Here is a 26,230-nt window from a genome sequence, read left to right on the forward strand (position 1 = left end):
CCAAGCCCCAAACAGAAGACAAGTGCTTCTTCCTCTATACTTACCTTGCACTTGCATCTTAACAAAATGATAATCATAAAAAATTTCTCATGGTTCTATTTCTTTTCCTTTTTTTCCCTTTTTTGGCCGCACTGCACAGCTTGCGGGATCTTAGTTCCCCGACGAGGGATCGAACCTGTGCCCTCGGCAGTGAAAGCGAGGAGTCCTAACCACTGGGCCGCCGGGGAATTCCACTAATGGTTCCATTTCTAACGGTTAATTTGTTTTTTTACAGGCTCTGGTTTGGGGCCATGCAATCCACATTCTTGGCTATGAATCTCTTATTTCCAGTTGAAAATGGAAGAAGATGCTTGGGCGCAAACACAGGTTGGTATGGGACCTATTCCCCCCCCCCTTCTACATATTCAAGGAACCCAAAGTGAAATTTGACATATTTTATTTTGAAAAGTGAACAGTAGTTGCCTGGTTGTTGCATCAAAATACAGTCTGCAGTTTTTACTGAAATGTGTTTATTCTATAGCAAGATAAAAGCATTTTTGTTTTAGTTAAGCAAAATACAAACAACTTAATTGCTGCTATCATAACTCATAAAAAAGTATAAAACAGCATAAAAACACAATAAGCAACGTAGCAATGAATGGTTTATGTCACCAGTGTTTACGTTAAAGCCTTGTTTATGAAAACTTTACAACACATGGTATGAAAACTTACAACTTTGAAAGAAAATATTTACATTGATTATTCAGATGTGGTGCGCCTTTTAAATATTCTACCGGTATTACATCATAATAAAGACTCTTGCTCTTTTTTTTTTTAAATCTTAACTTTTGTAATAACTGTCTCCATTTAAGTGCATTTCCCTTTTAAAAATACAGTGTTTTTCATTTTCGAAACTTGTCACTCAAAACACAGAATATAATATTCACATTCTTTTCTTCTAATTGGAATGAATATAATGGGCTAACAGTGGTCATAGATATTGTTACAACATATACTGTGGTTTGATTTGGAGAAGTCATGGGTAAAAAGTGAAAAGGAGTCAATAATTGAAACTAATCACTTGCATTTTTTTTTTTTTCTGGAGAGATTTAAGGAAAAAAAATAAGAGCTTTGGCAAAAGTCTGTGATTTACATTATGTTTTTCATGACAAAAAAAATGCCATCAACGATTGACGTCATACAAATGTTTGTATGAAACTGGATTTTCGTATTTCAGGTAGTTACGACTGTGCTTTTTATTTTTAGGGCTTCGGAAGTTCCAATCGCCTTGAAGTGTGGTTTCTTCACTTCGGGAGAAATAAGGCCATTTGCTATGACTCAGAGAGGCCAGTTTATTATAATCATCAGTATGTCCCAGGATTCATTAAACGGTTTGATTCACATATTGTAGGTAGAGCCTGAATAAATAAAAAAAGGCATCACATAAAAGAGCACAGCTTTTCCTGTTTAAAAACAAAGTGGTTTAGAGTCAGCTAGAAGATGATTTTCAGCTACACTGTAGTTCTTATTGCCTATCTAATAGACACTTGAGAGGACCGCGTGATCTTTTACACATTTCTGCATAACCAACACCGACTCACGAGTTGCAGCCGCACATGGTTTACTCTCGGACGCCACTCTCCTCCAGACGCGCAGATCCGCCTGCCACGTGCGTCTTCAGAAAATACTGACCTGCGATAATACTTGAGTCTGTGTCTGAGACTGTATCTGTGACTGGTGCTGCTGAGAGGCTGGCTGGGGGCTCCCGATGGCGGGGACGGGGGACGTCATCTGGGAGGCGACGGGGGAGTGCTGCCGGGGAGAAGGCTGGGACTGGTGCTGCATGTGCTGCAGCTGCTGCAGCTGGAGATGCTGCTGCAGCTGCTGCAGCTGCTGCTGGTTGATTTGCTGCTGCAGGTGCTGCTGCATGTGGTGCTGAAAATGCTGCTGCTGCATCTGCTGCTGGAGCTGCTGATGCATCTGGTGCTGCTGGAGCTGCTGCTGCTGCATCTGTTGCATCTGTTGCTGCTGCTGCTGCTGCTGCTGCTGCTGCAGCTGCATCTGGTGCTGCTGGGTCTGCACTGAAGGGCTCACTTGGGTGGAGGACGCCGAGCCCACCATGGAGCTGATCAGCGGAGCCCCAATGTTCGATGGCATGTTGGCTGCAATGGTGACCGAAGTGACGATCTGGTTCATGGGGAGTCTCATGGTTAAGGGTTTGGGAGCGATTGACCTAGGGAGCGATTGTTGGAGAGTCTGAGGGGAGGCCGACACTGTTCCGTGCTGAGACAGTGGAGGGCTGAGAAGGAGGGAGGAGGTCAAATTGGTGGACGCCAGGGTCTGCTGAACAGAACGAATGGTCTGGGCTTCTGCTGATTCGGCAGCAGCCTGCATTTTGGGGGAGAAGGTTGGGGTATTTTTAGTATTGTAAATTGATGTCAGAAATGGCCACCATGATTCATGCTTCCCTGAACCCAAGCACTTTGTCATGTGACTTTAAAGCTCCTTCCAGAGGTGGAGTGACACCCCCCACCCTTTGAATCTGGGCTGGCCTGGCACCTTTGCTCTGGTCAACAGAATGTGATGGAAGTGAGGCTTCAAAGTCTGTCTGTCTGTGTCTGTCAGAACCTACCACCTCGTGATGACAGCCATGTGGCCCAGTTACCCACTCAAGAGCCAGCTCACTGCCAGCCAACTGCCACATAGGTGTATGAGTCCAGCACCAACCCCCTGAGGCTGACTGCACACAGACGAGCAGGACTAGCTGATCCTGCCGAGTCTTGGTTGAGATTTAAAGACCCAGCTAGTTAACTGGCACTTTCTGGGATAAATGCTTATCTTTTCAAGTCATTGGGCTTGGGGCTGGTTGTTACACAGCACTATTGTAGTAAAAGATGACTGATACATATATTTAAGAGTAACAATTCTTTAGCATTTAAGTCTGAACTAATGTCACCAGCAAGAACCATTTTGAAAGACAACAGAGTATAGACTGCCTGAGTTCAAATCTAGCTCTACTACTCAACAACTTTGTGGCTTGGGGCAAGTTAATTCACTCATCTGTTCCTCAGTTTCCTCATCTATAAAATAGTGTTATATGGTATTCACCTTGTATAGAGGTTGTGAGAATTAAACTAACTCATATTTATTAAGCATTTAGAACAGTGCCCGGCCTACAAAAAGCACTTCGTAAATGTTAGCTATTTTCATTAATTAACAATTACTACTACCAGAAAACAACTGTTACCAGAAAACTTCAAAGCCCTGTATATAATAATCAAAGCCATGATTATTTATAACAGTGCTCACTTGAGTATAAGAAAAACATAACTGAATTCTTTAGAGACACTAAATTGAAGTACTTTACAACTTTAGAAATATTTTTAGTTTACCAAATATTTTCAGAGATTTCCAAAATTTAGCAAAGGAGTCATACATAAAGGGAGAAAGTTCAGCACTCATGTGACTGCGTAACCTGTTATAAGATAAACAAATGACCTGGGGCTCAACATGGAGAGAAACTGCCTAATATATTTTGTACTAAAAACACATAATTACCTCCACAAAAATAAATTATTTTAAATGCAACTGGGATTGGAATAATTCCTCTTAAAGACTATTTTTTCCTCTTATTCTTCATAAAATTTGGTTTTTTTGTAGGGAGTTGTGTATGGGGGGAACCTTGGCGGCATCAAGCTGCCATCCACTCTCTTTAATGATTCTGAATATTTATTTCTAGATTTTTACTACTCACATTTATAAAATCTACTATTAGAAGAAACCTGAGGAGTGACCTTACATGGAGAATCACTCAAGGTAGGAAAAGCCATGGCCGATGGCTTCTGTTTGAACACCTGATCAGTGTAAAGCTCCGTCCATCGGTGGACAGTTCTCTGGTTTTGTACAAAAGCTCAGGGGGCGCTGCATATTACTGGAGGGTCGTGTTCTGAAGCCTTTGGGTAAGAAGAAACCTGCAAATACTCATAATTATCTTTAAAAACAACCATTAAATCACCCACAAAGTAGAATATACACAGTCTTCTACATATAAACATGAACATTATTTTTATATACTCTAATATGAAAAAATTGCCAAGCCAGTCTTAAGGAAGAAACTACAAGAAAAGTCTATGTTTAAACACCTGGCAATCACACCATTATGCCTATGAGATGCTCCCCTAGTGCAGAATGGAAAAGGGTGGATGGCTGTGAAGAGCTCCTGCTCGTCCGCCGGGTCTACTCCCTCATGGTTGAATATTAAGCTTCTATTAATTTTGTTGGTTGTTGTGAAGATTAAAAGTGAGAGTAGGGCTTCCCTGGTGGCGCAGTGGTTGAGAGTCCGCCTGCCGATGCAGGGGACACGGGTTCGTGCCCCGGTCCGGGAGGATCCCACATGCCACGGAGCGGCTGGGCCCGTGAGCCATGGCCGCTGAGCCTGCGCGTCCGGAGCCTGTGCTCCGCAACGGGAGAGGCCACAACAGTGAGAGGCCCGTGTACCGCAAAAAAAAAAAAAAAAAAGTGAGAGTAGAGTCACATCTTAAGCGAAAGTCCCAGGCTCTGATTGTAGAGACTTAAGTTAAATGCACATGTGATGTTTATCATTTCTAATGCTGAGGCTGAAATCTCGCTCACTTGTAACCTCACTGCTTGGATGAGTTCTTCCATCCAGGGCACAGAGATCAAGCTTAGGCTTCCCTTCCATGATGGCTCTTATATTTGAGGACCAAAATCATACTCCCCCAAATCTTTGCTTCCATGATTCTTTCAATTATTTAAGTATTATTGGATTTTCGGTCCTTACCATCATGGAGGCAACCTGCTGGAGGGCCTTCAATTGGTCAACCACTGGGAACCAATTCCTTACATGTGATCTAATCAGCAGGCTGTACAGTCAGTTGCTGCTTCCTGTGAGGTCACCAGATTAGCAGCTATTTCACACTTTGGGTTCAGGTTGAAATTATTCTAAATTTAGACCTCAAGGACTAGTTTAGTTGCCTGTCATGTCTCTGACTATAAATTTAGGGTGCACTTACCTAATGAAAAAAACAAAACAAAAACACCCCTCCCCCAGTTTGGATTTATCCTTTTTAAATTCCATCCTATTGAATAGCTTTTTAGAATCAATGTAATCAATCAATCCATTTGGAAACATTTCCGAATCGGATTTTAGTATCCAATGTAAAACGTTTACGTTATCCCTTCTAAGTCGGTCACAGACCTGATCAGCCCAATCATGGATGCTATTTCCAGAACGCCTTTTGAGTTACTGGCTCTTGGCTTAAATCCATGTATGATCAATTATTCATGCTCTAATGCACAAAGATCACCTACACCTGCTTCTAGGTAAATGAATGAATAAACGATCCACGCAAGAAGTACATGCACATTGTTACTCTAGTCATGTCACTCTGTCTAATTAGCCATCAAGTACACCTCAATTCTTAACATCTGTGGCCCACACATTCTACCAATGTGCAAATCCCCATCCAGAATAGGTATATCTCTCAATGTGCACCTTCCAGAGTCTCAGAAAAAACTTTTGCTATGGACCTGATGAATGTTTTCTCTTTCTAATGAGGTGGGAAGAGTCCTAAGAGCTATACCTACGAGGTATGGGAGTACCTCTCTTGATCTGGTTCTGAGCAGCTGCCAACGGTGGATCTTACAATTCCGGTGAAGACGAGAAAAGAGGGCTAAACCCTTTTTAAATGGCTCTGCCGGCAACACTGACCATGCCCTGAGGCCCTATGTGGTACTCTGAGGCAACAACAATGACAATGAAATGGAATCTCTGCTTGCCAGGGGAAATACATCACGAGCAAAAACATTAGTTCACATTATCCTCCCCAAAGCCTCTCTAAATTCTAGAAAGGCTAAGGACAAAGTTAATTAAATGTTAAAAATATAAGGTAACAGCTCATGCTTCTTTTGGATCAAGGTAATAGTAATCCAGAGTGACATTTGCTTTGGACTACTGTTGCATTTTATAATACATCAGGGCCCAGTGTATATTCTATGTATAATACATGTATAAATGTCTTTTTTAAAGTACTTGGAGCATAATTTTATTTTAAATAATCATGAGGCTTATGTATTTATATGATGTGGAACAGTTTGGTCAAAAACGCAACATCCTCTATCATATTATATCCTCTACAATGCAACCATTGAAGAATTTATGATCTGATGTCCAAAAATGCCTAACATACTTCTCAGTTTAAATAGAGGACATTGACACAGATCTCAGTCCCCTATGGGAAGAAAGGGGCTGTTTGAAATCTGTCTAAATAGCTTCAACATACATATATAGAGATCAGTGACTCCTGGAAACAATTTGGATTCATCAGCTTGAATGAACACTTATTTTCCATGCCATCCTTGGGGTGATCTCTAATGGGAACAAATAAGTTTATGAGTTGTTCGAGATGTTTTGTTTTTTTTTAATCAACTCGAAGAGGAGTTGCATTTATGATTTCAATGCTCCAGGGCTCCTAACTCTCTCAGAGACTGGCCGCCCCTGTCTGGGTTTACCTTAGAAACGAGGCTGGCCCTATATGCAGCCAGGGCCTTCAGGTATTCTTTTTTGGCGGCTTCCGTTTTCCTTTTATAGACCTATTAAAAGACCACAATTAGCACCACCTTTAGCACACACATTCTCAGCCATAAAATAACTGCTGGGCAAATTACGTCGCAACAGAACTCACATAAAAAGTTGGTCTCCCTGGCTTTGATTTTTAAATGTAGAAACACACACACAGATATTAAAACAAAATGAAACCCTGCCACACCCACTGGGGCACAACTCTGACGTTTACTACGGCAAACAGAAAAAGATTTCCGGTTGCGGCATAGAATTCATGAGAGTAACAGCTAAGGGCCTTCTCTTCGGGCAGTAAATAAGGTAACAAGGATGAAATTTGCGGCAAATGGTTTAAATTATAGAAAGTTAAGGAACTTCTCCATCCATGTCTTCTTTCCCTCACACCCATTTCTAAGCTGAAACAAACCAGAGGATGAAAAACCAACAATAATAGGGAAAGTGTGTGAAGACAGAAGAGATAAGATGGAGGCCTTTCAACCTGGGTTTTCTTTTGGAGAAAAAACAAGAAAAATCAGAGATAGTGAAAGATGAAAGATTTCCATTACTGAGACCAGTGAGTTACATAAATATATTCCAGTATATTAAACCTCATTTGGGCTTCCTTTTCTTAAACTGTGGTGTCTGATGGCTGGCTGTTATACCAAAGTGCAACTATCCTTTTCTCCAGAATTTAAAAGTTAGATGCAGCAGTTTGCCAGCCCCCTTAGGATTACATTTCTAGGGTAGAAAATCAGTCTGCCGCATAGAGCATGAAGCTCAGTGCCAACAAACAGGCAGATTCTACAGCTGCACCATCCCAAGGTAACCAGTTGGTAGGAATGAGGAGGAAGGAAGAAAGAGAGAGAGAGAGAGAGAGAGAGAGAGAGAGAGAGAGAGAGAGAGGGAGGGAGGGAGCGAGGGAGGGAGGGAGGGAGGGAGGGAGGGAGGGAGGGAGGAAGGAAGGAAAGAAGGAAGAAAGAAAGAAAGAAAAAGAAAATCAAGGGTTTTCCACTCCTTATTCCTGAAACAATTATTCTGGTTTATTACTAATAGGGGTCTATTCTTGTGAGGATATGGAAAATCAACGCCCACGAATGGTCACTGGAGCTTCATGCAAGGAGCCAGGGGAGGATTGAGCCCCAAGAAAACCATTCTTCTCTCCATTTGTGTGGAGGACTTGCACGGGGGAAGATGGGAAGCTGGACCTTAAGGAAGTGTCTCCCACCAGCATGGCTAATCTCTCAATGCCTCTCATACAGCCACGCTTTCAAATGAACTTGGAATAAAATTTCAAATGCCCGATGACAATAATGAGACACGCAGAGTCAGCTTCAAAGTTTGGAAACCCCCCAGGAGAGCACAAGAGTTCAGAAAGATGATCAAAAAAAAGGCAAGCAGGATGGACCTAATCCCTTTGTAGTGCCTTTTTTTAACAAAGGGGGGAAAAATTCCACATTATTTAAAATGAAAAGATTATCATCAAAAGTTTATGCTTGCAGGATACTGCCTGGATCTCCTCCAACTCTCTTCTGAATGGGTTCTGAACACACACCCTTAAGGGAACTGAGAAATCCATATAACTGCAGAGTGGTTTGGATTTACGTGTTTGTGTTTTTTAATTCCATAGCTTAGAAAGGCTTTCATGAGACGCAATCATATTAAGTGGATGTATTCACTCAGAAAAGGTGTAAAGAATAATCTTGCAATGACCATGATGGATCTTTGCCTCACCTGCTTTTGTTCTTCTCCAAGGCTGTCCCACATAGATGCTACGATTTTTGAGACCTCTCCAAAGGTTGCATTAGGGTTTTGACCTTTAATTGCAGCCTGTGTGTCTCTGAAAAACAGGGCATATGCTGACACTGGCTTCTGTGGCTCATTGGGATCTTTCTTTTTCTTTTTCTTTGGAGTCTTGGGCTTCTTGCCAGAATCTGGAGCAGCTCTTTTCTCTCCAATGGCCTGCAAAGCAGGAAGAAAATTCACTGCCTAGAATGTACTTGCAGAGAATGCAGAAAGACTTACTCAGGTCCCCAGTCGTTCTTTTAAAGTTTTGTTAAACATCATCAACAGATGAATCACCACCAAGTGTGGGGGAGGGGTAAGTTTGCTTAGAGTTAACTGGACAGCAGAGATTAGCATTTAGAACATTGATTAATGAGACCCAGAAGTATCTTCAATACATTCGCAACATATGTTCTAAATAGCAATTATGAATAATGAAAAACAGAACGCTCTGTACCGAGTAATGCCATATATATATATATATGTATGGGCTACACATGTACCCATAAACAAAGTATTTTACATTTTCAAAGGTTTTAGAAGTAAACCTAAATACTATTCAGGATGTTGATCATATTCAGATATTTTATATCAGGTCCCTTAGCCATAGAGGCATACCATATGTATGATCGGTCTGAATTGATTTTTTTGAGGCTTGGTCTTTTATTTTACCAGAATATTACTTTGCTAATGGTCTCCGGAAACTCAAATGGAAATTAGCTCTAATCCCTAAGCTTGCACAATAAGGGAAAGGTCACTTTTATTTTCTAAAACAATAAAAACTTCCTAAAGAATAGGATAACAAGAAATGTAAAAATGTCAAAACTCTAAGTAGAGCTAGAAAGGAAATGGATACTTTTCATAAAATTAAAAACCTGTGAAAGAGCAGCAACAGTAGATACTTAAAATCACCAAGGCTAAAAAGAAGACTAATAAGGCGATGTTTATTATTACATATAGTAAGTAACCCTGCCCACAAGAATACTGGCCTAGAGACGCTCACACATATTCACAATGAACTCTGAAACTGAAACCACAGAGATGATCTGGGTACCGTTCCCCACATTTATATACCACTGAGCTCCAGTACTCACCTGCTACCATCATCTAATTTCAACAGTCATATAACATACTCATCAGAGAAGCAGGGGAAATGATTTATCAACCTTGTTTTATCTCCCCCTAGATTATGATATGACTATACTGGAGATAATTTTGCCGTTGACTTCATCAAGAATGCTGAAGTGTTTGACAGAATCTGTTTTAAAAGCCAGCCTTGGGCAAGATCAACAGAGATAGATTCAAGTAGTAACAGATTGGCTTTTAATGGCCTTGAGTCTTGAATCTTAATTCAAATTTTCCAAGAGTATCATTACTTTCTGAAAGAGGGTCATTGGGAACTTAATCCAATTACTAGCGTTCTTAGGGAGGAAACGGATAAGTAACTTTTCTTTGAGAGCTCTGAACCCTCAAGGTGTTAGGAAACCAAGAACCTACTTGTAGGTGGGCCTGTTGTTTGTACTGAGTAATAACCACACCCATACTTTATACCAGTAGTTTATGCACTTCAGTAGGTGTTAAGCTAGATCTCACCTCTCCTCCAAAATGCCATCTTTCATAACTCACACGATTAATTCAATAAAATTCTGTAGACCTCATAGTCTTTTTTCTAAATCCTCAGAATAAGTGCAACTTGTTTAATCTAGTTAATGAATCTGAACTTGCAAGGGAGTCAGATGTCTGTTCAGTTAGAGCTTCAATTGGAGCCAAGTTTTCCTTCAATGAAAAAATATTATGTAAGCCACATGAAAAAATATATATACACAGATTTTTCTGAGTCAAACAACTCTATTCTTTTCTTGGAAGAGAATTTGGCACTGTTTCCGCCAACAATACCCTGACCAATGGCAAGATGAAAGTTATTTCCAGTAAAGCTTTTTCTAAATAAGAAGAGTTCTATTTCATTCTTTGTGAAACAACATTCAAGTGTTGACAACCTTTGACGTCTTTCTTGGACAACCATGACTTGCCTTAATCATCATTAGCTTTTAAGAATAAACCCAAAATGAAGAACCTCACAGTGTAAATAAAAGCTCAGAATTAATTCTCCTAAAGAAACTTCTGCATAGTTGACTCAAAGGGCTGTGAAAAAATGGAGAAATAGCTTTACCCAAAAGACATAATCAACAATAACGTTAATCTTCCTTTTTCAGCTAAGTTGCTTAAGAGATATACTGGATTCCTTGTCTTTACACAAAACCTAGACCCTGGCTTAAAATGGAACAAGCTAAGAGTCACATAAAAGGTTCTCTTTAGAGGTGACAATTTCAGATTGATACAGAGGTAATTATTAAGATCAGTAGAAATGTGAGACAAATGAAAGGACTCCATTTGAATTGTGTAATAGCCAGTTATAACTCAGCTGTATCTTATACACATCCCTCGAGTTTCTTTATTACTTTCCACTTCATCCCACTGAAGTCCTTGTGAGTGTGAACACAGACTGCTAAGTGCATTTCCCCACCTTGTGTCCAGTGGGGAGTTAACATAATGGGATAGACCAAGTCCTCTTTCTTAAAATCCCTGCAACATTTCTCCTCTTTTCAGCTAACCTCCCTCCTCTTTTCATCACCCACAATCTTTTCTAGCTCCTCTTCTTCCATTTCTATTTAAACGTAAATGATGCTCAAGGTAAAAATAAGTGATGTTCAATGTTCTGGCCTTGTCTCGCTCCTTGCGCACTCTGAGAAATCCTGATTACTTCTATGTGCTCACATCTACGTGCAGATGGTCCCCAAATCTATAGCTCCATCTCCAACAGACTGAGTTCTAGACTCACATGGAAGCAACTCAAATTCAACCCCTACCATGTCAAACTCTCATCTTCCCCGTGGGGGAAAAAAATAACACTCCTCTCTTCCTAGGTTGAGCCTCTCCATTCACTGGTAGCTACGCTGGCTCTCAAGCTAAAACCCAGTGTATCTTTTATTCCTTCCAATTCCAGGGGATCACCAAACCTTAATAGATGATTCTTTCTCTTGAATGTCTCACTAAACCGGTACCTCCTGTCCATGCCTTCCTTTGCTAAAATAAAAAGCAAACACTTCATAACAAAAGGACGTTTTAATTGAGTTCCTTCTCTCTGGTCCCTCTCTTTATAACACATTCTATAGACAGCCCAAGTTATCTTTCTAAAGCATAAATTTGCTTATGCCATTCCTCTATGCAAATAATTAATCAGCTCTCAACTACCAACAGGGGAAAGGCTACCACATTTCAGCCATTTCTTTCTTCAACTCATTTCTTTCTTCCCCCATGTCACACTGCTCACGATACCCATAAATGGACATGTAATATCATTTCTCTTTCTACCAGAATGCTGGCCTCTGTCTTCTGCCTCACAAACTTTTATGTATCCTCTTAGAGCTAATTCAAACATCACCTTCTCAATAAAGGCTTCCTCAAATCACTCCCCTGGGCAGAATCGATGACCATCTCAGCACACCAAATACATCAATTATACCTCTAATCACATCTGGGGCTAGTTTTAAACATTGCTATTTGTTCCCAGCGGGAAGTCCCAGGGGCAATAATTCTCTTAGAAATCTTTGTATCACCAGAACACAGTAAAACGCCAAGCACAGAGTAAGTGTACCACACATAATTAATAAATGAGGAACGAGTGATTTTGTACCTACAAGTAAGTTCAGTGAAACAGAATACTTTCCTAGGCATTCAGAAAAGTCGTACCTGCAACTAAGTTTTTACTTCACACTGTGCGTATTTGAATCACGTGTCATTTCCCTGACAAAAGCAAAGATGTAAAACGATTGGAACTCACTACGTGATAAACCTCATCAAAGGTGCAAGACTGTCCAATGGGCCAGCAGTTCAGCCAACCAACCAGATGAAACTTGCCTACCTGGACATTAACTTAGAACCAGAGCAGTTCAGAATTTCTGGAAAGTCTAGTGCAAGCCTTCCCTTTTGCCGATTTAGGAAAATTAAGCCTAAGAGTTAAGCGACTTACTCAATGCCTTACAACTAACAGGAGAAGCCAGATCTTCCAATTTTCAGTTGAATACACTTTCCACAGAAAATAAGTAAATATAAAAGAGTGAAGAAAAAAATTAAACCACCATAAATTCAAATGCTACTCCAAATCCATGAAGCAAAAGAAGGTACTACTGTGAATGAAATTCAAAGACATGCGCATGGGGTGATTCCCAATTCTCTGGTAGGTTATATACTAAAGGCAATTAACTCACTCTGTTGGATTCATCAGCATCCTCTTCATTGATGGAGCTAGAAGGGGAGGGAGTCGCCGATTTGCTCGCTGGAGGTGAAGGAGACGTGTGGGGCACACTGGCACCTCCCAAATTCAACCCCAACTGGGCGCTGAGCTGAGACTGGTTGATGGTGGTGAGCTGGGCAGGAGGCATGATCCCAGAGCGAGCAGCATCCGTCATGTGGATGATGGACCTCATGATCAGGGAGGGATCCTGACGGTATTGTGAAACTTGGGTGTGGCTCTGATCCTAAAGGGGCAACAGCAAGGGGGGGAATTCTTAGTTTTCCCAAACATCAATGAGCTTACAGGGGTTGGGAACGAAATGGGGAAAGGGGATCAAAAGGTACCAACTGTCAGTTACAAACTAAGTCCATCATAAGGATGTAATACACAGCGTGGTGGCTGTAGGTCACGGGACTGTATTGCATATTGGAAAGCTGCTAAGAGAGCAGATCATAAAAGTCCTCTTCACGATAAAAAAAAAACACCTTTTTGGTAACTGTATGATGACAAATGTTAACTAGACTTACTGTGGTGATAATTTCGCAATATATACAAATATCCGATCATTACATTGTACACCTGAAACTAATATAATATTAGATGTCAATTATACCTCAATTAAAAAAAAACAATGAACTAATAATGTCAGCAGTTCCTTAGATAGGTTTGACAGATCTGACTTATCTCAGGATAGCTATTAACTGTCTAGTTATTAATTTATTAATTAGAAGGACTCATGCCAGAAAGCTGAAAGGTCAAAAGCACAAAGCCCAAATTATCCAGCCTAGTCTACTGCACCAGAGAACTATCACTGGATGACTTAACTAAGTGATAACAAAACACTACCAGCAAAGGGAAGAGAAACAGCCACCCCTTGCTTCGTGCTGAGGAAACTGATGACAAGGAAAGGGTGGAAACAGAGGTCTAACCCCTTCAGGCTCACCAGTTGGTTTGCCATCCTTCTCCTGCACAGTTCTGGTTCTACTACCCTTTCCCCAGCTCTGCAAAAGGGGAGAATCAGTTCTCTATTTTATCCTCCCAGGCATGCATATGCCATATAGAGAGGATGGGCTAGAGAAGCACCGAGCAAGCATCTGTTTGCTTCAGGGCACCCTCTCTGTAAAACCCTCTGTGGTTAACCAGAGGGTCATTCCAATTCTGGATTACATTGTCAATGACATTTGGAAGTCAGTCCATGTCCTCAGGATTGGATATCACGTTTTTCATCTTAAACCTGCTTTGTTTTCTTCTGTTCAACCCATCTGATTTAACGTACTAATGAATTTTTAAAAATATGTATAAGGAGGAGGTAAAGACAATCAGAATTAGCTTCTCTGAAGGTTACTGCCGTCACTTCAAATGTAGCCTTCTCTGTATTGGGCAGTCACGTAAAAGGCTTTAGAGTTGCTTCTTCTTCTTCTTTTAATTCCAAAGAATCAAAAAATGAAGACATGCTTTTCAAATGACTTACTTTAAGACTTGTCATTTAGAGTGAGTCTGTGATTTTCTTGAAACTCTCCTGACTCACAGTGACCCAGAATCTAATTTTATACGCAAGCCTATGTATTCCTCTTTTGAATCTTTCTGATAAGGCTTATTTTGCTCTTTAAAGAAACAAATGAACTGTAACTTGGAGCGTTTGATTTCTTGATATTAAATATTATAATGCCACTAAATAAGAAGCCAGAGCTATCAGTAGGAAACTAGTTGAATCAATCATGATCGACCATACTACAAAGTATTATGAAGCTTTTTAAAATAATGAATTAGATTTATGTGTATTGACCTAGAGAAGTGATTCTCAATTTTGGCTCTAATGACGTTTTGGACCAGATAATTCTTTGCTGTGGGAGCTGTCCTTTGCATTGCAGGATGTTAACAGTAACCTTGGCCTCCACCTACTAGATGCCAGTAGCAACCTCCCTCCCTTCAACAGTCATGACAATCAAAAATGTCTCCAGACATTGCCCCCTGGAGGGCAAAACTGCTCCCAGTTCTAGAAAACCACTAATCTAGAGTGATATGCAAGATATAGCAAGTGAAAAAGCAAGTTGCAAAACAGAGTACAGACCCTTTTTGTTTAAAAAAAAAAAGTGTATAAACAATGGTTACATTATATCGGATTGGATTGGAGGGGCAAGGAGGGAAGCATCTTAACTTTTTCCATTTAACAAAACAAAAGAAGCAAAAACTAAAACACTCTAGTTAGGAAAAACTAAAAAGAAGAGACACAAGTAGTTAAAAAAGTCTGTAGCTAATTGCTAGGGTTTAATATTAAATATATAAATTTTCCACTTCTTAATGATTTCTGAGTTATCAAATTCCTGTGGAATCCTGGAGAAATGTGTCACTCATATCAGAAGAACCCCAACTCTTCTTTGTCTCACTGACAATATCCTCTTCCACTACTCCTAAAATATTACCTTCTCCGGGCAGGCATCCTTCTGCAGACTTGTATGGCAAAAGTGGATTTTACGCTATCAGTTTGTCCTAATTTCTTTTTATTAGCATTCTTCACACATTTAGCTATTTCTCTTCAAAAATCTGAGCTGACTGTCCACTCTTCCTCATTCTTTTAAAGTTCCACCATCTCTTGCTTACGTCACTTCCAGCCCCCCGACTCCTGGGATTTAAGCTATCTTATTCTTTTCTTTTTATTGTTTTTTAACATCTTTATTGGATTATAATTGCTTTACAAGGGTGTGTTAGTTACTGCTGTATAACAAAGTGAATCAGCTATACGTATACCTATATCCCCATATCCCCTCCCTCTTGCATCTCCCTCCCACCCTCCCTATCCCACCCCTCTAGGTGGTCACAAAGCACCGAGCTGGTCTCCCTGTGCTATGCGGCTGCTTCCCACTAGCTATCTATTTTACATTTGGTAGTGTATATATGTCCATGGCACTCTCTCACTTCATCCCAGCTTACCCTTCCCCCTCCCTGTATCCTCAAGTCCATTCTCTACGTCTGCGTCTTTATTCCTGACCTGTCCCTAGGTTCTTCAGAACCATTTTTTTTCTTTTTTTAGATTCCATGTATATGTGTTAGCATATGGTATTTGTTTTTCTCTTTCTGACTTCACTCTGTATGACAGACTCTAGGTCCATCCACTTCACTACAAATAATTCAATTTTGTTTCTTTTTATGGCTGAGTAATATTCCATTGTATATACGTGCCACATCTTCTTTATCCACTCATCTGTCAATGGACACTTAGGTTGCTTCCACGTCCTGGCTATTGTAAGTAGAGCTGCAATGAACATTATGGTACATGACTCTTTTTGAATTTTGGTTTTCTCAGGGTATATACCCAGTAGTGGGATTGCTGGGTCATATGGTAGTTCTATTTTTAGTTTTTAAAGGACCTCCATACTGTTCTCCATAGTGGCTGTATCAATTTACATTCCCACCAACAGTGCAAGAGGGTTCTCTTTTCTCCACACCCTCTCCAGCATTTATTGTTTGTAGATTTTTTTTGATGATGGCCATTCTGACCGGTGTGAGGTGATACCTCATTGTAGCTTTGATTTGCATTTCTCTAATGATTAATGCTGTTGAGCATTCTTTCATGTGTTTGTTGGCAGTCTGCATGTCTTCTTTGGAGAAGTGTCTATTTAGGTCTTCTGCCCATCTTTGGATTGGGTTTTTGGGTTATTTTTGATATTGAGCTGCAGGAGCTTAAGCTATCTTATTCTTAATTTTAGTCTCCAAATACATCTTTCAGAAGGCTTTTTAAAAGTCCTTTCAGACTTCTTTAAATCTAAGTATTTTAAAATATCTACAGGCCACTCTAGAGTATTTTAATTCTGACTGAATAATAATAAATTAGTTAACTGGCATGGCCATGAAATAGGAGGATACGACTTACACAGTTTTCTCATTAACTGAGGAGTCACTTTGTTTTCTTTACTTCTATGCCCACGAACATCAGCACGTATAGGTACTTGACTGATGCATCCCAGACCTACAGTATTTCAGAGGAATCTCATGGTCACACAGAAGGCCAAGGAGTTAGTTTTCTTGGCTTTATCAGCTCTTCCTGAATTCCACCTGCAATTTATGCCTTTATGATGGATCTGGTTGCCTGAGAGTTCCTGTTGACAAACAGCCAAGGTTCACAAACAAGGAACATTGACTGTATATTTACTTGGGGCCAGGATTTGTGGTAAGCTTAATATGCATTTTCCAATTCAATCCTCTAACTTTCTGAATTAGATACTATTATACCTATTCTTGGCTAAGAGTGATTCCCTAGGCTACTGAGCTAGCTGGTGACTGCTTGATGGAGAAACTGTGCTCTAGGGAGCCATGGTGCCACTACAGTGGAAGCACGTACTGACGGAAAGAGAGAAGAATGGGGCTCTGAGTTCTGCACTGCCACCATCCATCCCCCTTTAACAAAAGCAACTCAGTTTTCGTTTGCTTTATAAATTGAGATTCCTCACAACATTTCACCAAGAAAAAATGGGTTTTCCTGAAGCAGGGACAGTGTGAAAACCACTCCTGAACCATACTGGTGGTGGGGCTAAGGTCTTGCCAAAACTTAGAGCCATCTACATGGTCTTCAGATCCAAAAAATGCTGGCGCACCTTTTCTAATCTCCCACAGGACCATACACCAAGGACCGTTAAAATATTGTCAAGTAACCTCTGAACAACATAATCAATGCATCAAATTGTGCTAGCATTTACCACGGTACACAGCTCTCCAATAATAACTTCCTATATGTAAGGATTACAGTATAAGATTAATGGTGAAAATTATCTCTTTAGAGAGTCAAGTTCCTTTAGGGCCACCAATTATTAACAACTTCCTTGGGGAAGCTGACGATCCTGAAAATCTCCAATCATTTTCTATTTAAAAAAAAAGGTAACCTTTAAAAGACACTTCCTTGGATCTTAGGATTTCTACCTAAAAAGAAAAAGATGTCAGCTCAGTTGAAAAGTGTTTATTGAGCACTTACTATGTGCCAGGCCAGATATCTTTGAAAACTAGAAAATTACCATATGATTCTTTTAAACATGACTCTAATTTAGAAGGGACTGATGAATTTACTATAACAAAGTGTAAGCAAGAATAATTCATATATACTCCTCCAAAATAGCTCACCATTTTTCCTAGCAGTACTGACATGAGAAGAAAATGTATAACCATGGATATAGCTCTAAGAAATTTAATGCATTTTTGAGACTTCCCTGGTGGTACAGTGGTTAAGAATCCGCCTACCAATGCAGGGGACACGGGTTCAAGCCCTGGTCTGGGAAGATCCCACATGCTGCGAAGCAACTAAGCCCATGTGCCACAACTACTGAGCCTGTACTCTAGAGCCCGCGAGCCACAACTACTGAGCCCACGTGCCACAACCACTGAAGCCCATGTGCCTAGAGTCCGTGCTCCACAACAGGAAAAGCCACCGCAATGAGAAGCCCGTGCACCCCAACGAAGAGTAGCCCCCACTCGCCGCAACTAGAGAACGCCCGCGTGGCAACGCCCCAACGCAGCCAAAAATAAATAAATAAAATTTTAAAAAGGATATTACACAGATACAGACTGTATTTCCCCACACTGTACATTAAAAAAAGAAATTTAATGCATTTTTGTAAATCATTACGTTTCACTTATTAAAATTAAGGCTTGAAATATTTACCAATGATCACTGAAAGGCAAAGCAACTAGTGGGTTATAAGAGATTGCTATTAGCGCATCCAACAATAAGGACTGAATGCTGGTAGCTTCTTCAACTCCTTTCACAATTATGTTTCATGTGGAGAGTTTACTTGTATCACTTCCTAAACTGTTCATCATTTGGAAACAACTCATTCTCTCTTCTTATCTCACTCTGTCTTCTAATTGATAATATTAGATAAGAGTTTCTCAACCTCTGCGGTATTGACATTTTGGTCTGGGTAATTCTTTGTTGGGAGAACGCATCATATTCTTTGTTTACAATGCACCTTGAGCATTGTAAATGCTTAACAGCATCTCTGGTCTCTACCCACTAGGTGCCAGTAGCCTCCCCTGCCCCACAGGTTGTGGCAGCCATATGTCTCCAGACATTGGCAAATGTCCCCTGATGGGCAAAATCCCCCCCTTTCCTGTTTGAGAATGACTTTATTAGACAAATATAATGGAACTCATCTTCTTGAGGGGGAGGAGGAGGGAGTGTCCAAAGATTAGGTTCTGTCTGTGAAAACAGAACACATGTGCATAAACAAGATTCAAACTGTGATACTGTGAAAAAAATAAGCTAGACCAAAAAAAATTATTCTGGGGAGGGTAGCTACATTTGATTAAGTCAGCAAGAAAGGCCTCTCCAAGATGACTTTTGAGCTGATACCTGAAGAATGAGGAGAAGCTAATCAGGAAACGAGGAGAAAGTATGTTCCCGGCAGAGGGAAGAGCATATGCAAAGTCTGAGGTGGGAGAGGGCTTGGCACTCTTGATAAATGGAAAGGAGACCCGCAGAGGTGGGAGCCGGGTAGGCAAGGTAAACAGCGAAATGCAATGGGATCGGAGAGATGGGAATGGGCCAGATCATGCAAGGTGGGGAAATCAGGGGATGCTTCCTTGCAGAGGTGACCCACTGAGCTGAGGTGTAAAGGAAGAGAAGAAGCTAACTGAGCTAGAAAAGAGGGAAGAGCATCGTATGCAGAGAAGAAGAACTTGTACAAAGTCACGTAGCATAAGGAAGCGCATCACGGATAAGTAAGGGAGAGGTCAGCGTTACTGGCCAGGGAAAGCGAGGCTCGCTGTGAAGCTGGAGAGGCAAGTAATGGCCAAAAGTAACAGGCCTTGTAATCCAGCCTAGATTTTATTCACGATGTAGAAGGATGCCACTCAAAGTTTAAAGGCTTGGTACCTATCCAGCGATGTTACTCATTCCAATAAGTATTGACTGATCAGGGGACTTCCCTGGTGGTCCAGTGGTTACGACTCTGCCTTCCAGTACAGGGGGTGCGGGTTCCATCCCTGGTCGGGGAGCTAAGATCCCAGATGCTTTGCAGCCAAAACACCAAAACATAAAACAGAAGCAATATTGTAACAAATTCAATTAAAACTTTAAAAATGGTCCACATCAAAAAAAAAAAAAAATCTTAAAAAATACTATCAACGGACAAAGGATTAATCTCCAAATTATATAAACAGCTCATTCAGCTCAATATTAAAAAAACAAACAACCCAATCCAAAAATGGGCAGAAGACCTAAACAGACATTTCGCCAAAGAAGACATGCAGGTGGCCAAGAAGCACATGAAAAGCTGCTCAATATCACTAATTATTAGAGAAATGTAAATGAAAACTACCATGAGGTATCACCTCACAGCAGTTAGAATGGGCATCATCAGAAAATCTACAAACAACAAATGCTGGAGAGGGTGTGGAGAAAAGGGAACCCTCTTGCACTGTTGGTGGGAATGTAAATTGATACAGCCACTATGCAGAACAGTATGGAGGTTCCTTAAAAAACTAAAAATAGAATTACCATATGACCCAGCAATCCCACTACTGGGCATATACCCAGGGGAAACCATAATTCAAAAAGACACACGCACCCCAATGTTCACTGCAGCACTATTTACAATAGCCAGGTCATGGAAGCAACCTAAATGCCCATCGACAGATGAATGGATAAAGAAGATGTGGTACATATATACAATGGAATATTTCTCAGCCATAAAAAGGAACGAAATTGGGTCATTTGTAGAGATGCGGATGGACCTAGAGACTGTCATACAGAGTGAAGTATGTCAGAAAGAGAAAAACGGATATCGTATATTAACGCATATATGTGGAACCTAGAAAAATGGTACAGATGAACTGGTTTGCAGGGCAGAAATAGAGACACAGATGTAGAGAACAAACGTACGGACACCAAGGGGGGAAAGTGGCAGGGGCTGGGGGTTGTGGTGTGATGAATTGGGCGATTGGGATTGACATGTATACACTAATATGTATAAAATAGATAACTAATAAGAACCTGCTGTATAAATAAATAAAATAAAATTCAAAAAAGAAAGTATTAACTGATCATACTTCATGGGCATCCATCAATTGTGGACAACTTGGGTTTAATTATAAATAGTATAAATATATAGCCTAACACCTCAACTTATGTTTTGAAGAGTACTCAAGGATTAGTTTTTGCAGTCAGAAAGGTCATTCAGAATGGGCAGGCCGTGGACTTCTAACAGGAAGCACATTGCCTTCTATCTATAAGTACAATTCAACGAAGCCTTTGCGCAACAATGCCTTGATGGTTTGTCCATGTCTTGGTAGGGGGAGTGCTCAGCTGAGGCTTGCTTCTCTCTCTACCTGATGAAAGAGCCTCTTTGTCCTTTGTTTTTTTAAAACAGGAAACCAAGGAACAGTGAATTTGGGGTAGAGGTCCCCCGTTTTCTTAAATTGCCTGAAATCCAGTCTATTATTGAACGTTAATCATTTGAGTGAATGGTTAAATCTGAATAATTTTATATTAAAAAGGAAATTTTACATCACTAGCATAAATTAAAAACTGGAATCACCATAATCAATGGAATGCCAGATAAATACTAAGTAAAGGAAACACTGAATAATTCTATTACAGTCCATCTAAATATGCAGACCTGCCTAAGGTTCTGAGCCAGAGTTCTGCTCTCTTTTTTAAAAAGGATGAAAGAGAGATGTGAAAGACTCATTAGCCCCAAACTGAGACTTCCTTCTTGACTTAAGATTGAAACAGAACGGAAAGGTGAAAAAATGTCCCTACTGTGTAAATCACCGTGTTATATTACCATGTCCATACTTCATATAAAATATGTGGGGTTTGGGGGGATGGGAATGGTTTGCTCTTATTTCTTTAGCCAAGAAAACTCTCCCTCCTCTACATATTCAAATCTTTTTCACTCCTACTTTCCAGGCCTGTCCCTCCATGAAGTCCTCTCAGAATGAATTTCCCTTTCCTTCCCATGCCTGGAATTTATCTTTGTGATGCATACTTGGTGATACATAATCACACATCCTCCTGTTTTGCGTTTTTGTTTCTTTTACAAATGTAAGATATAAGCTTTAGAATAGATTTTACAATTTTAAGTACCACACCTTATTCTATTTTATCTATTGATACTTTAACTCAGTTCAGTGATGCTTACTTCCATCTGAGTTGATTTTATCACAAAGGATTTTTAAAAATCTAACATGCAAATGTATTTAATGTACCTTCCATCTACATTTAAAGTAAATATTCTCTGTAACAATGTAATATCAGATTTTTATAATAAAGGGTAACATCTAATTAAGAAGCAAATAACCCAAATATATTAGAAAGTGCGACTAAATACATTTTCACTATGTGGTTTTTTAATTAATATTTCTTGAGAAATGGAGTAATTAATTATCAGTAATAAAAACTGCTTTGTATTAATAAATATCAGAGAACTACAAATAGGAAATCCAGTAATTTTATGCTCAATTATTTAGTTATGTCCTATAGCGAGGTTAAAATTTTATTTCCAAATAAACAATCAATCAACATTTATGCATAGCGAGTGCATTCCTAACCCAAATAGAAACTGAAACAAACACAGTCGTGCCAAATACATCAATGATAATTACAGACCTACATACCCTAAAGGTTATATTTATCAAAATATCTGCACCGAAATAGATACTTTTTACTTAATAACTACTCTCAGGGTTATAATCAAACATACCTACACATGAAAGTTTTGTGAAAACCAGTCTTCCCCAAAGTTAATAGTTTCTTAGCAAAATAAAAATTTCAAGAGTTTATCATAAAACAATGGTATTTTCTTTTGTACCCTCTAACTCCTTTGTTTTACCAAGGAGTCAGCCCTGTGTTGATTTTATTCAATCCTAAATTAAAATTTTAAAGAGGAATTCCATTTTTACAGCTGTTGATACTTTAAACCTCCTCCCACCTCCATTTTTATTTAGTATTAAGGTACATTCTTAATAACAAATAAATATTCTTTCATTATCCTTTCATTCATTCATATATTCCACAAATATAATATTTATTGAGAGCCTCATGTATTCCAGCCCAGACACTGTTCCAGGCCGGAGGATGACAGTAGCAAACAAGACAGATGAGGGGACAGGACAGGCCGTAAACAAGCAAAGGAGACCGTTTCTAAGGGTGACAAGTGAGGCCACAGTACAGGAGTAACTCTCATCCCTCTAAAAACTGTTTGACCCATCAAGCCAGTTTTATTTGGGAATCTGAGTGACGTAGAATGGTGTGTCTTCTGTCCCTAAGCCACAGGGAAATACTGCCAGCGCTATAGAAGGTTACAACTGTAGCGTATACATGTTAAAAACAAGATACAGGGAAATAAACCATAGCCTAACTTTTTAATAACATGTTTCCTTGAATGGGATAAATCAACCAAGTAATCACATGTTGCCCTTCACAAGAGCTAATTGGGTTTTGTAGAAGTTTGGAACATGCCCCTCCTTTAATACATGATCCTAAAGTTAACTCAACCTTAAAGACAACACTCATACGTTCGGGGTCAGTAGGCCTTTCCAGGCAGAGAATAAAGAATATTTCTTTTAAGCCGTGTATGGTACAAGGTTATTTGCTCTACCAAAAAAGGCAGCTCGTAAAATGTCTGTGGCTTGGGTATTTTGGGTAGACGATTGTCCAGGTGTAGCAACAGTTAATTAAAGTGGCCCTTGGACAGCATGCCTCTTTGAAGCAGTCATCAGACTCCGAAGTTTTGTATTACATGGAAGAGACACTGCTGACCGAGAACTCAGTTTGATAAATGATCGGTCTCTAATGATTAAGAACAATACATAGCACCTAGTAAGTGCTCAGCAAACGTCTGCTAGAGTTAATATGGTTTTAATTATAAACTTTGGGCTTGGCACAGATAGGTCCCATTCCACTCAAAGTGAGTTATTTTGCTTATGTAAGATGTGCCTTTTCTATTGTTAATTTACAATAAGAATACGTTTGGACCATGACCTGACCAAAAATAAACATTACTGAGTTAATCATTCAATTTGTATGAGAACTTGTTGGTCCCCCCAATGGCTAAATGGTAATCGTCCTGTGGAATTTAGCTCTGCCGCCTCTATTGACAATGGCAATGAACCTGTCCATAACAATAATAAGGGCTTGTTCTAATAGAACGTTCCATGCATTAAACACATTAATGACCCATGAAATAACTGTTTTATCTGTAACACATTAAGCTACATTGCTAAAACGATGTATTAATTGAAAAGTCTGCGATTTCTCTTAACGTAAGACTTTGGATAGTACAAAAATGGCATGGAAGTTATTTTGTGAAAATAAAAATAATTCAGAATTAGACCCCTACTAAATGACTGTACGAGAAAATCAAAACTTCTAAAATAAGCCTGGTAATTTTAGGAGTATTATTTTGATACATTCTTATTTTTCTGATCAAAAATGATGTCTGTCTGGATTATGACATAAGAGCTTTGTGAATATTTTAAAAGCTGGTACTTTTCTTCTCTGTGTGCATACCTTCTGTAAGACTTTTTTCTCTCTCATTCTCTTTCCTTAATGGGTACAGAGACTGCCATACCCAAATTTAGCTCCCTTACTTCCATCTTTGTCAATTTTCTAGTACTATGTTTGATATTATCAGAGCACCAGTAGTGTTCTCTATAAATATGTGCTATCGCAATTAAGTCCAAAGCAACATCAAACAGAAAACGTCGCTCTTCCAAACATGAAACATAATGCACGAAGAAAAAATATGTGAATTATCAGTGTGTTTTATAAATTCTCTTTTGGGGGGCATACAAAATATCAGACTAGAGACAATTATGTTACTGTCTGTTTCTTGGATATCAAAGAGAATTTTGAAATTCATCAAAGCTAACCTTCTGTTATGTACAACAGGCTAAGCTGAAAAGAATGTTAACAAGTTCAATTTTCATTCAATCAGCACTACTGCTCTCTGAAATGTTTCATTGCAGGAAAGAAATAAAAATAATCTATATGATAATTATGAGGATGAATCCCCCAGTAACTTTCAGCTACATGAAAGGTCAGTTCTATTCAAGATATTTTATCAGTCCCCTGCACATACTCCTGTCCTGTCATTTTAAATCTGAACAGCATTTTATTTTCCCATTTACTGCTACCTGCAGAATTAAGTACTTAAGCCAAATAAGAAAAAAAAAAAAAAGAAATGTTGAATGCTGGCAAAGGCTATAATAGCATAGAGATAAATCGTTCAGCTGCTCTCTCAAGCCTCTAGGGCTGCAGATTTTTCTTCTCCTGGTGCACTGTGGGTATTCAAAACTTGTTCAACATGATTTCATTTCATTTCAGGCACTGCCTGAGAAAACTAAATTACAGAATCAATCATACAGAAGGTCAGAGTGAGACTTCATTACAAGTATTGCATGCTTGCATGAATATCTTTCATTTATGACTGACCCAATATGTCACAATAGCTGTCTAGTAAAAATAATCCACTTTCTGAAATTGATGTACTACTGATGTCAATGCTACTCAGCAGGCTGGGCAGATTATAGAGAGGTGTTAAAAAAAAAAAAAGAAAGAAACCTTTTGGAGCACACGTTGTAGATTTTTAGGATTGCAATCTTTTGTAGATTAAAATAATTTCCAGTTGATCATCTAAACTGACAATAATGCTTAGAGGTAACCAAACTATGACTGTTGATTTCAACTTGCCAGCGACACCCTGTGTGAAAATACACATATCCACAACAAGCAAATCAAGGTTGTTCTTTGAAGTCACAAATGCATCGACTTTCAATTTTTTCAACAATTCTCTTTTGAATACCAGGGCATTATTTGCATATTTTGAAATGGGAATGCTAATCATTAAGACTCTTTTTAATCCCCCCTTTTCTTTTCTGTTCCTGCTTTCTGTTTTTTAAATATAATGGCAGAAACTTAAGGAAGATAAACATGTTGTGCTGGTTGCCAACAAAAATGCAGCTAATCAGTAATGTGACAAACTGTCACTCTTTCTGAAGGAAAACCAGTGAAGCTCTGAAGAAAAGCTGGTTCAATACCCCATAAACAAGCTGGCTTTTCTTCTTATATGAAAGTCTTAATTCACCATAGCAATCCTTAACAGACAGCCATATTCATTTGGATAATAAAACTTCTTACTTGCATAAGGTATGATAACCGGTGCACACTGGGAAGCCGAGTGCGTGATGCATAAAGTATTATTTATTATTTTTCTGGTGACCTTCCTAAGGGAAATCTCCGAGGAGCTGCTGTGGAGCATTACGATGTCGCCAGCCACCTCGGTACCCGGAGGGAAATATAGAAGAACCTTGACATAACCTATTTTTAACCATGCCTCTGGCGATTCTGAATTCAAGTTTATAGGTGAACATGTCAGGTAGTACATAGAACAAAGCCAACGACACATTGTATTCATCATAATTCTGTCCTGGTACATTTTATTTTTTCCAACATTTGTGATTTAAAATCCCATGACATTTCTTCAAGGTGAAATTCTACTAGAATTTTCAACAAGATTAGTTTGTTTCCAGCCAAAATAAATATCATTTGGGTTCAGCAAAACTTCAGAAAGGCTCCAATAAATGTGATGAGGTCCATGTAAATA

The 26,230-nt window shown here is 39.4% G+C and overlaps 1 protein-coding gene across 1 annotated transcript in view; it reads right to left on the bottom strand.

Moving 5' to 3' along the window:
• Positions 1-1,065: 1,065 nt before the first annotated feature.
• Positions 1,066-26,230, bottom strand: part of TOX3 (TOX high mobility group box family member 3) — a 106,896-nt gene continuing 81,731 nt past the window's right edge. Inside the window, exons 4-7 of the mRNA XM_065899360.1 lie at positions 12,610-12,879; positions 8,291-8,518; positions 6,511-6,591; positions 1,066-2,367 (exon numbers count right to left, since the gene is read on the bottom strand). Coding sequence (XP_065755432.1) covers positions 1,657-2,367; positions 6,511-6,591; positions 8,291-8,518; positions 12,610-12,879 — 1,290 coding nt within the window. The 3' untranslated portion in view covers positions 1,066-1,656. The remainder of the gene's footprint in view (positions 2,368-6,510; positions 6,592-8,290; positions 8,519-12,609; positions 12,880-26,230) is intronic.

This window comes from Phocoena phocoena, chromosome 20 (genome assembly GCF_963924675.1).
Source record: "Phocoena phocoena chromosome 20, mPhoPho1.1, whole genome shotgun sequence".
In the NCBI taxonomy this organism is placed as follows: Eukaryota; Metazoa; Chordata; class Mammalia; order Artiodactyla; family Phocoenidae; genus Phocoena; species Phocoena phocoena.